The sequence below is a fragment of the Pan paniscus genome, chromosome 5 (assembly GCF_029289425.2).
Source record: "Pan paniscus chromosome 5, NHGRI_mPanPan1-v2.0_pri, whole genome shotgun sequence".
Classification (NCBI taxonomy): domain Eukaryota; kingdom Metazoa; phylum Chordata; class Mammalia; order Primates; family Hominidae; genus Pan; species Pan paniscus.
Window position 1 is genome coordinate 107,084,976 of NC_073254.2, and position 12,494 is coordinate 107,097,469.

The 12,494-nt window shown below is 39.8% G+C and overlaps 1 protein-coding gene across 2 annotated transcripts in view; it reads left to right on the plus strand.

Annotated features, from left to right (window-relative positions):
* HTR1E (5-hydroxytryptamine receptor 1E) overlaps window positions 1-12,189 on the plus strand; it is an 82,806-nt gene extending 70,617 nt beyond the window's left edge. For both annotated transcript variants that reach the window (XM_034962487.3, XM_014345417.4), the window contains exon 2: window positions 6,411-12,189. In XM_034962487.3, the coding sequence (XP_034818378.1) occupies window positions 6,596-7,693 (1,098 nt within the window). In that variant the 5' untranslated portion in view covers window positions 6,411-6,595 and the 3' untranslated portion in view covers window positions 7,694-12,189. The remainder of the gene's footprint in view (window positions 1-6,410) is intronic.
* The last annotated feature ends 305 nt before the right edge of the window (window positions 12,190-12,494 follow it).

Genomic DNA, 12,494 nt, shown 5'->3' on the forward strand with positions numbered 1-12,494 from the left:
TGGACACAGGGAGAGTAACAACACACACTGGGGCCTGCGGGGGGAGTGGAAGGAGGCAGGAAGAGCATTAGAAAAAAATAGCTAATGCATGCGGAGCTTAATAACTAGGCGATGGCTTGATAGGTGCAGCAAATCACCATGGCACACGTTTACCTATGTAACAAACCTGCACATCCTGCACATGTACCCTGGAACTTAAAATAAAAATAAAAATTAAAAGAAAATGTAGTGCATATGTACAATCAAGTACCGTTCAACCATAAAAAAGAATGAGATCCTGTCATTTTCAACAACATGAATGGAACTGGAGATCATTATGTTAAGTGAAATAAGCCAGGCACAGAAAGACAAACTTCACACAGTCTCACTTATTTGTAGGAGCTAAAATTTAAAACAATGAATTCATGGAGGTAGAGAGTAGAATGATGGCTACCAGAGGCTGGGAAGGGTAGTTGCAGGGGGTGGAGAGAATGGGGATGGTTAATGGGTACAAAAGTATAGTTAGATAGAAAAAATAAGATCTTGCATTTGATATCACAACAGGGTGACTATAGTCAACAATAATTTATTCTAAATTTTAAAATAACAGAGTACAATTGGACTTTTTGTAACACAAAGAAAGAATAAATGCTGAGGTATTAAATACTCCATTACCTTGATGTGATGATTACTTGTTGTATGCCTGTATCAAAATATCTCATATACCCCCTAAATATATACATCTACTATGTACCCACAAAAAATTTAAAAATTTTTAAAAATTAAACTCTTCTGGCTGGGCATGGTGGCTCACACTTGTTATCCCAGCACTGTGGGAGGCCGAGGTGGTGGATCACTTGAGCTCAAGAGTTCAAAACCAGCCTGGGCAACACGGTGAAACCCTGTCTCTATAATAAATACAAAAATTAGCCAAAGGGGTGGCACATGTCTGTGGTCCCAGCTGCTCAAAAGGCTGAGGCAGAAGGATCGCTTGACACTGGAAGGCGGAGGTTGCAGTGAGCCAAGATCATGCCACTACACTCCAGCCTGTGTGAAAGAGTGAGATTCTGTCTCAAAAAAAAAGTTAAACTCTTCTACTTGTCAAAAAGCAACATTAAAAAATACAAAGGCAAACCACAGAATGGAAGAAATGTTCACAAAACATTGTGACAACAAAAGACTTGTATCCAGAGTATATAAACATCTCCTAAAACTCTATGCACTGTTTTGAGATTATAAAATGGTAATGTTTTCTTGTTATTATGAATATAATAACCTTGTAATAATCACATGTCATATTCCAATCACAATTTAAATAAATAAAAAAATAAAAAGAGAATAAAGAATCCCACGCTGCAGTATCTCCTCTACATCCTCCCACTGCTTCTACTGAAGATCTAATTGGGAAACAGAGTATCCACCCTTCCTTTTCCCTGGAAAGGCAAAGAAAAGTATTTCCAAAGACTGAGAAAGTAAATTTAACAAACAGAAAGATAAAATTACTAATATGAGGGCAAGTTGACATTCCTGAAATAATAAAAAAAAGAAGAAATTGGTACATGGTACATATTGCAGACTTCTTTAAATAATTGGAAGTAATTTGGGCAAAATGAGAACAATCGAAGAAGAGACGAAAGTATTTATGGTGAATTAACAATTATTGAAAACCAATAGATTAGCTAAATTGGTGAAATTAAAAATGAACTGACCATGCCATGTACATCAATGTCCAAAAGCAGCCATTCTCTGTGGGGAAAGGTGAGTGTTGGCTCTTCCTAGAGACAAGAGGTCCTTCATAATTAGGTTCACAGGCACTAATTTTAGAGTATAAAATGCAGCTTGCTGATTAACACATGAAACAGAATTCCAGGCTGAATTATTATTTACATTTAAGAGCACCTTTTTAAACCTCTTAAATTAAAATAAATGTATAGTTTATTAAAATATTATAAGATGATCACCCCTGCAAACCACTACCCAGATCAAGAAGTATAACTTGACAAAACACAGAAGCTGTGTCTCAATCACAATCGTGTCTCCTCCTCTAAAAATAACCATTCTCCTTATGTTTAAGCTTCCTTGAAAGTTACATCACTCAAATACATACCCCTGATAATGATAGTTTTGGTTTGCTTGTTTTTATTTTTATGTGTCTTTTGAGTCCCTTTTAGTCTATACGCCACACTTCTTATCGCCCTTCTTGTCTGTAATTTATTTAAGAAATTGGGTGATTTAACCCATGAATTTTTTTACAGTTTGGATTCCAATGATTGCATAATCATAAGGTAGTTTAACATGTTTCTTGATTCTCTGTGGTTTCTTTAAAGTAGTTATTGGTCTAAGATGCTTAAACTTTTAATACATTGACTTTAGACAGCTTCAACTCCATTTGCAATAGCTACTATGTGACCTCTGAATTTTTGGTAGGCAAGAGGTAAAGCAATTGCAGCCCAGAACATCATGTGGAGCCAGGAAATGCTGCTAGGAGAGAGGGTGGCTAAGCTGACAGAGTTGAGGGCAGTTTTCCTGGATCAGTTTAGAGGCCACGTGCAAAACAGAAACCTTGCAGCAGGAGGGAATGACTTATCAAAGGGAAGTGGTATCTGGAAGTGTCTAGGAATGGACAGAAGTCAGTACTTAACACAGGTTGACTGGGAAAATGCTGGGAAGTAAATAGAGAAAGGCAAGTATACCCTGGGTTCCTTCAAAGCAGTTCAGGAAAATATTCTCTAAATGATGGTGATTACATGCAACGTAAATGAGTTGATCAGGAATGCTCCAGGTCCACCAGCATGTTAAACTTTTAATGGTTGAGACGTTATATAATATTTTCTGGTAATTCAAAGTCTTAGCAAAACTTTGTGGTAAGGACATTGGTCCCATATTTCAGATAACTCTAAGAATGCTAGGAAAGGGGAATATGTCAACAAGAAATGTTACATGTATGGCTGGATGCTATTTTCTATTTTTTCCCTTTCCCTCAGTCAAGCATGTGGCCTGGTTTATGCTTCCTTACCTCACAGATATTTCAGAAAGCGGAAGTATCAGACAGTAATCCCTATTTATGTTCTCAAAAGCCAAGCCCATAGGAGATTTATTAATAAAAGATTTGTAAATAAGTAAAAAAGGAAAAGAGAGCTTTTAATAGGTGGCTAAAAGGGTTAGAAAAAAAAGTGAAGGAAGAAAGGAATTTCTCCAATGGTCTACATACCTTTCCCCCGCAAAATGGAGGAACAGAAAAGATCCTGGGGGTGTAAGACTTGGGCCAGAAGTTCTGGAAGTGCCTTGGAGAGTCTATAATATTTTAAAGAGGGATACATGCATGGTGTGGCTAGGGACTTAGGGGCTAGGCATGGGGTTCCCAACCTTAGGACATTTCCTAAGCGTGTTACGGAAGCAGTCTGGATCTGAAAGAACTGTAGGAGTGGGGGACAGTAAATATCTTACCAGGGACTTTCTCTGTGCATGCAACATCTGAAACCCCTCTCCCCAACCAAACCTCAATGCCTTGGCCCTGAATAATCCTCCAGAGACTTGGGGGTGTGGTTGGGGTTAGAGAAAGTCTCAAGCATGAGAAGTGAGAAGCTTAGAAGCAGCAATTAGGTTGACACATGTTCTCACTTATAACCGGGAGCTAAATATTGAATAACACATGAACACAAAGAAGGGAGCAATAGATACCAGAGCCTACATGAGGGTAGAGGGTGAGTGGAGGGTGAGATTTGAAAAACTACCTTTTGGGTACTATGCTTATTACCTAGGTGGTGAAATAAGCTGTACACCAAACCCTGCAACACACAGTTTACCCATGAAACAAATCTGCACTTGTACCCTCAAAACCTAAAATAAAAGTTGGAAAGAAAAAAAAGAAAGAACAAAATTAAGTTGACTTATTTTTAATAGGCTTTTATTACACATCAGAGTTTGTGGGATGAAATCTGTCTCCATTACCCAATGCAAAAATCACTGGGAAAATTAGTATAACAAATGACCGCAAACACTTACATAGTACTTACTACGTATTAGGTGTTGTTCTCAGCTTCTACGTGTATTAACACATTTGATCTTCACACTACTTACTTTAGAGAAAGATGTCATTATTCCTGATTTAAAGAGGAGGAAATTGAAGCAGGCTAACATTAAAGAACATGCTTAGGATTACACTGCAGCTGACAAGTAGCAGAGTCAGCATTCAGAGTCCATGTGGGTAGTCACCACTCCAAGCTTCCTCTCCAAAACCGCTGACTCAGGCACACTTTTTAGGTTAAAGTAAATCAGGACTTATGAAGTGAAATGTCAGTTTTCTAATACAGGAACCAGATCCAAAATATAAAACCCTCTTTAAGATCATTTTTAAGATGAGCAGGTGCCAGCTGACTCCTCCTTCTTGATAATGCTTAGGTGCTTTGGAAACTCTTCCTGGATGAGAAAGAGATTCTTGTCCCTCTTCATCTGCTGCAAAGGACAAAGCCCCAGAAGAATAATATGCCAAAGTCGGCCTTAACATCTATCATCCCTATAACCTCATCTCCCTGGTGCTCTGACCTTCACTGGGATGGTATAAAGCAGAGGCTCTAGAGTATCCCTGGAAATGAGGAGCAGCGTACACTAACCAGTTTGGTTTAGAGTAATTCTCTCCTATTTGTAATTTTTATGAAAAACAATTTAAATATGGCCTTGGACTCATGATATTTTTTATGTCACAATAAAGTGGAAATTTAAAGTTACAAATCCCCAAAAAGGTCCTCCATCAACTCCTCATAGGATGTATCCATTTTTAGCTCTGATTATTGCAGTTAACTTTCCAAAGTGCTGGGATTACAGGTGTGAGCCACCATGCCAGCATATTTACTGTGAAAGTTTAAAATCTGATTTGAAAGCTGCTTATTATAAGCAATATAATTTTTTCTTTAACGGCCCCAGAATGTTTAATGTTACATAATATGAATATATATTTTCAAATGTAAAAAAAGCCTTTTTATATATAAACATGTATAAAAGAATAAATATAAATAAGAAATTAATTGGGGTGGCAAAGTACATTTAAAATTTTGTGATGTTTTTGTCAAAAACGATTTGAACAAATTTATAGGAAAAAAACAAACAACCCCATCAAAAAGTGGGCGAAGGATATGAACAGCCACTTCTCAAAAGAAAACATTTATGCAACCAACAAACATATGAAAAAAAGCTCATCATCACTGTCATTAGAGAAATGCAAATCAAAACCACAATGAGATACCATTTCACGCCAGTTAGAATGGTGATCATTAAAAAGCCATCATTCTGAGCAAACTATCGCAAGGACAGAAAACCAGACACCACATGTTCTCACTCATAGGTGGGAAATGAACAATGAGAACACTTGGACACAGGGCAGGGAACATCACACACCCGGGCCTGTCGTGGGGTCGGGGGACGGGGGAGTGATAGCATTAGGAGAAATACCTAATGTAAATGACGAGTTAAAGGATGCAGCAAACCAACACGGCACATGTATACATATGTAACAAACCTGCACGTTGTGCACCTGTACCCTAGAACTTAAAGTATAATAATAATAATAATAATAATAAGTCAGGAAGCAACAGATGCTGGAAAGGATGTGAAGAAATAGGAATGCTTTTACACTGTTGGTGGGAGTGTAAATTAGATCAACCATTGTGGAAGACAGTATGGCGATTCCTCAAGGTTCCAGAACCAGAAATAACATTTGACTCAGCAATCCTATTACTGGGTATATACCCAAAGGATTTTAAATTTTTCTACTCAAAAGACACATGGACGTGTATGTTTATTGCAGCACTATTCACAATAGCAAAGACTTGGAACCAACCCAAATTCCCATCAGTGATAGACTGGATAAAGAAAATGTGGCACATATACATCATGGAATACTATGTAGCCATAAAAAAGGATGAGTTCATGTACTTTGCAGGGACATGGATGAGTTGGAAACCATATTCTCAACAAACTAACACAGGAACAGAAAACCAAACACCACATGTTCTCACTCACGAGTGGGAGTTGAACAATGAGAACACATGGGCACAGGGCCGGGAACATGACACACCAGGGCCTGTTGGGGGGTGGAGGGCTAGGGGAGGGATGGCATTAGGAGAAGTACCTAATGTAGATGATTGGTTGTTGGGTGCAGCAAACCACCATGGCATGTGTATACCTATGTAGCAAACCTGCAAGTTCTGCACATGTATCCCAGAACTTAAAGTATAATTTTAAAAAAAACAGTTTGAAAACTTCCCTGAAGTAAAAAAAGTATCCTTTGAGGAACAATGTAACGATGAGCTCAAGTTCCACAGGAAAGAGAAAATTAAAATTTATAAAGAATTTATAAATATCAAACTATTTTCATGTTTTCCAGGAAAAGTGTGGCTTTCTCATTCATTAACCAATAGCATAATATTTTCCAGGAACCTTCACTCAGAAGAAATGCTGTGGCCCTTCCCTTTACCAACAGAAAATGGAACACAAGAGACCACATAGCTGAACAAATTATAGCCTCCTTAAAAGTAAGACACCTTCGAGGCTACATAGTTTTCAGCCAAAGGAAAATAACCAACAGCTTCTCCACAGTGTAGACTGAAACAAGGGAAACATGAACATCACAAACTGTACCACAGAGGCCAGCATGGCTATAAGACCCAAGACCATCACTGAGAAGATGCTCATTTGCATGACTTTGGTGGTCATCACCACCCTCACCACGTTGCTGAACTTGGCTGTGATCATGGCTATTGGCACCACCAAGAAGCTCCACCAGCCTGCCAACTACCTAATCTGTTCTCTGGCCGTGACGGACCTCCTGGTGGCAGTGCTCGTCATGCCCCTGAGCATCATCTACATTGTCATGGATCGCTGGAAGCTTGGGTACTTCCTCTGTGAGGTGTGGCTGAGTGTGGACATGACCTGCTGCACCTGCTCCATCCTCCACCTCTGTGTCATTGCCCTGGACAGGTACTGGGCCATCACCAATGCTATTGAATACGCCAGGAAGAGGACGGTCAAGAGGGCCGCGCTGATGATCCTCACCGTCTGGACCATCTCCATTTTCATCTCCATGCCCCCTCTGTTCTGGAGAAGCCACCGCCGCCTAAGCCCTCCCCCTAGTCAGTGCACCATCCAGCACGACCATGTTATCTACACCATTTACTCCACGCTGGGTGCGTTTTATATCCCCTTGACTTTGATACTGATTCTCTATTACCGGATTTACCACGCGGCCAAGAGCCTTTACCAGAAAAGGGGATCAAGTCGGCACTTAAGCAACAGAAGCACAGATAGCCAGAATTCTTTTGCAAGTTGTAAACTTACACAGACTTTCTGTGTGTCTGACTTCTCCACCTCAGACCCTACCACAGAGTTTGAAAAGTTCCATGCCTCCATCAGGATCCCCACCTTCGACAATGATCTAGATCACCCAGGAGAACGTCAGCAGATCTCTAGCACCAGGGAACGGAAGGCAGCACGCATCCTGGGGCTGATTCTCGGTGCATTCATTTTATCCTGGCTGCCATTTTTCATCAAAGAGTTGATTGTGGGTCTGAGCATCTACACCGTGTCCTCGGAAGTGGCCGACTTTCTGACGTGGCTCGGTTATGTGAATTCTCTGATCAACCCTCTGCTCTATACGAGTTTTAATGAAGACTTTAAGCTGGCTTTTAAAAAGCTCATTAGATGCCGAGAGCATACTTAGACTGTAAAAAGCTAAAAGGCACGACTTTTTCCAGAGCCTCATGAGTGGATGGGGGTAAGGGGTGCAACTTATTAATTCTTGAACATACTTGGTTCAGGAGAGTTTGTAAGTATGTGTGGTCTTGTTTCCTTGTTTGTTTGTTTTGTTCTGTTTTGTTTGAGGATTGTTATTTGGCGTGCTGTTTTCTACCTCTGGTCTTATCTGTAATACATAATTTCAAATAAACATTATCATACAAAAACAGAAATTTTGTAGAAGTAATAATAAGATGAAATACTAAATACCTTTTATGGGTTTTTTTTTTTTTTAGCCATTTCAGTTACCCTGCAATTAAAGAATGCCAAAAATATCTTTATTTGCAGAATTTCTTATTACTTATAAATTAAATACCTGATAATGCCCTCCATGGCATTAAATCTGAGATTATGGCTCTATCTGCGTACATATTCCAGTGGGAATTGCATGACTACGTAAAGAATTAAAAGAAAGTGATGTGCTGTCATCTACTGCTTGCAGACCTGAGCTAAAGTCGTTTGCTGTAGCACTGTGACTACATAGCCTATTCATTTCAGGTAAAAATAGTACAGCTGGCTTGTCCTTTTTAGTTCATGATTAAATAAACTTCCTCTTTTTCTAAAATGGAAATACCTGGAATAAATGCACTGGCACTTTTCTATGTCTTTTACTATGAATATAAAACATAAAGCAAATAACAAGTCATCTAAATCTACTTTGGTCAGTGTGTTGCAATATTACCTGACAGACACATTGGGCCTCCTCCAATTCTAAAATCTATCCCAGCTAAGCCACCCATATACACTTTCACTGTAGCAGGACAAAGGTGGGAGTACATGTCAAATTTGGGAAACTTTTTAAGAAGCTTAATGAGGTGCAGTGATCAAATGACAGAATATATTATCTGAAGAACTTCATTGGAGACTATTACTCATTAAATCACCAGTTGCAGCCGGGCGTGGTGGCTCACGCCTGTAATCTCAGCACTTCGGGAGGCCAAGGCAGGTGCATCACCTGAGGTCAGGAGTTCGAGACCAAGCTGGCCAACATGGTGAAGCCCCATTTCTGCTAAAAATGCAAAAATTAGCCAGGCATGGTGGCACGTGCCTGTAATCCCAGCTACTCAGGAGGCTGAAGCAGGAGAATGACTTGAACCTGGGAGGCAGAGGTTGCACTGAGAAGAGATCATGCCACTGCACTCCAGCCTAGGCAACAGAATGAGACCCTGTCTCAAAAAAAAAAAAAAAAAAAAATTACCAGTTGTGCTCTTGGGGAAAAAAAGTAAAAGTTGAAAAACTGTGTTTACACCAAAGGCCACTCATCAGGATATGAGAATGAAATTGCGTCTCCCAGAATCCCTGTGGCTTCTGTGCCAGACTGTACCCTGGGGCCAGGAGGCTGCAGGTGGGACCTGAGGCCCTGGGTGTGGCCTGAGAAGGAGTGATTGCTCTAGTCACATGGAGGAGTACACCATTACAAAATCAAGAGTGATGGCAGGAGGACTGAAAGTTTGTACATTCTTGCATACTCCTAAGCAGGTGACCGTTCTCAACCTCTGCTCCTAGTCTGTCATCCACAGCCTCTCCCCATCTCTTCACTCTTCTTTGTAGGGAGAAGACATTGATTTGCCTCCTTTCCACCTCCGTGTTTTTAGTCCTTCAATCTATCCCCTCTCAACGTTTCTAGAATCTTGCTTCTTACACCCAACCTCCCTCTGCAACTTCCTTTCTCCCTCCCCATCCCAACACTTTTCCTCCTCATTCCTCTTTAATCTCACCTATTACTTTGCTCAAGTCCCTTGGACACAAAAATCAACTTCCTCTGGCCCTACTTCCCCATCAAGCTCCTACTTCATCTCTCCCTTAACTCCCTTACCTGGGTTTCTCCAATCATTAATCCACTCATTCTGCCTCCACTTTTCACCTTCCACTGACTTTTCTATCCTTTTCCATCTGAGTATGCCCTAGTTCTCCCCAAACTTATCTCCCAAAGGTCATTGGAGACTTGCCCATAGTCCTTCTCTGCATCTCTACCTGTCATTTTCTCATGAGTTACAACAGCTAACCATCCCTTTCATGTTTAAGCCCATACCTTCCAGGATATTTTGCTCTCCTGGTTCTCCAACTAACTCCTCATCTATTCTTTGTCTCCTTTCCTTCCTCCTGAGGTTTTGTCCTCAGCAATCACCTCCTATATCTCCATATTCCATCCCAACTTCGGCCATTTCAACAATTAGTTTCATGCCTGTGGCTCCTAAATTTGTGACTTTAGTCCTGATCTTTCTCTTTCTCAAACTGCAGACCCATGAGTTACATCTGGTGAGCCTCTCCCTATGAATATTTCTTTAGTACCTCAAACACAGCCTTTCTATACTGAACTTAAGATAATTTTCCCACACTCAAGCCTTCTCCTCTTTCTACCTTCTCAGTCTCAGATAACAGAATTACCATGCTTTTTATCATTCCTATTAGATGAATGTAATTCTCTCTCTTTGCCTCAGGTCTCCAACATCCAGATAGTCCTGAAGTCTTGTCCATTTACCTCACAGAAACATGTGTTTATGCCACTTGCTCTCCAATAAGTTGGTCCTCTCCCCTAGATCAAATGTTATTTGATCCACCTGCCTCTGGATTCTCCCACCTGCAACTCGGCCCCCACACATCTCCCAGTGTGAGTTTCTCACTGAGGCATCTCCAGACTAGCAGCATTAGCAGCACCTGAGAATTTGTTAGAAATGCAAAGTCAAGGGCCCCATTCAAGACCTACTGAATCAAAAACTAAGAGTGGAGCCCATTAATCTCTGTTTAAGAAGCCATCCATGAGATTCTGATACAAGCTAAAGTTTGAGTCACTATTTTAGAGCATACAGTAGATTTTTAATTGCATTGTTCAAAATCCTTTACTCTTTCCCTATCAATATAAAATAAATTAATAGTCCATAGTATAGCATTCAAGGCCTCTTACTTTGTGGCCCCAAACTATCTTTGCAGAGTTATATCTCACCACTTCTTTTCACCTACTTCATGCTCCAGAAAAATGTGAGTATTACCTGTGCTTTCTAAACTCCCCTAACGTTTGATCCCATTGCTTTAGAAACCTGGCCTCCATGGCTTCACATCTTTCTTCCACCAAATCTTCATATGCAGCTCAAATGCAGTCTCTTCTAAAAAGTCTTCCTGAGATACTTCTTCCTTCCCTGTCCCTATGGAAGTCCTCTCTCCCAGCTCTATGCTCCCATATAACTTCACTTGTATCTCTAATACTATATGCATCCTATCTTCTAGTGCATTTGTTTGTGTATTTGTGCTGTCTTCCCTAGTAGATTGTGAGCTCCTTGAGGGCAGGGACTGTGTCTGTTTCCTCTCTGTATCTCTAGGGACTCATACCATGTTTTACACACAGTCGGCACTCAATGTCTGTTAATGTGAATGGAATTAAGTCCCTGGAGGAGAAAATATAAATGTGTCATCTCTTCTCAGTGAGAAAACAAAACTTCCAAAGTCCATGATGCAATACTGACCTTTTTTTTTTTCCAAATCTTACCCTGACATTCCAGGTTTGTTTCGAAAAATTCTGGGAAAAACTTATATATGGAAAGAAAATAAATTTCTCATTGAATATAAGTGAATATTCTTTATTAATTAGGATTCCAGATAAGCTGTTCTCAAAAGAGGGAAAGGAAAAAGGAGAGATTCGATACAAGGGGACAAAGAATAATCTCTGCCACAAGGGGATATTGGTTTCTGTATGAGCAACTCAAATATTACTGGGAAAGTCACATGGCTGCCCAGCTAAGGGTGATCTGTGTACAAGGATGTTGGCATCTAAATTACAGGTGATTTTACCAAGATTGTGCCTATGCTCAAAATTCAGTATTTATTATGACTACAATATCTAGAAAGTATATGAGCCACTCACACTGCTTTCGCATCATCCTCCAGATGTTATCTTTGACAATTCTTGGCAATTATAAGAGTTTTAAAGTTTTAAGAGTCTAAGTAAATAAAAAGCAAAAAGCAGATACATAATAATTTTTACTTGCTTATTTTCATTAACTCATTTCCTAATCACTAGGTAAATCCTAATTAAATACATTTATCTCACAGCTGCCTCTGCCCTTAGCAAAGAAGTTGCATATATTTCCTGGTATAAACCAAACCTGTTGAAAAATAATCTATTGTTTGCTTTGCTTATTGAGCCAATAGTGCCAGCTGCCACTGACTACTATTGTCCCCTTTAAACTAAAACTTGAATGAAGTAATAGTACCTTTTAATAAGATCAGTGTTTCTCATGCAAACATTAGTATGCTAAAAGTAAACCCTAGGGATGGCATTTTGATTGCCTCCATTAGAAATTAGGACTTCTTAGCTTTCTATTCTTGGTGAAAGAATTCTTGAATATAAGTCACTCCCTGGTAGAGCTGATAGGTCCTTTAGTTACAACAGGTGGCAGTAAGAACCCCCATCAGCATTGCTACCATGGTCTGCTTTGGGTAACACTACAGGCCTCCTATACTTTCGGACTTCAGTTTTCAAACTCTGATAATTATGTATGAGGTAAGTTCCTAAACAAGTTCCAGCAATTGCACTGGCTTCTAGCACAACGCATTTTAGCTTCAACCATCACACTGGTCTTGGTCTACTAATGTGTGTGTGTTGTCTTCGCTTAGTTTTTAAGGTCTTCTACACACAACTTTTAACTCCATTATGCACAGCATTTGCAAAAGCAGTGATAGCATTCAAAAAATTAGTGAAAAGAAGCATATGACTATGACAAGAATACAAA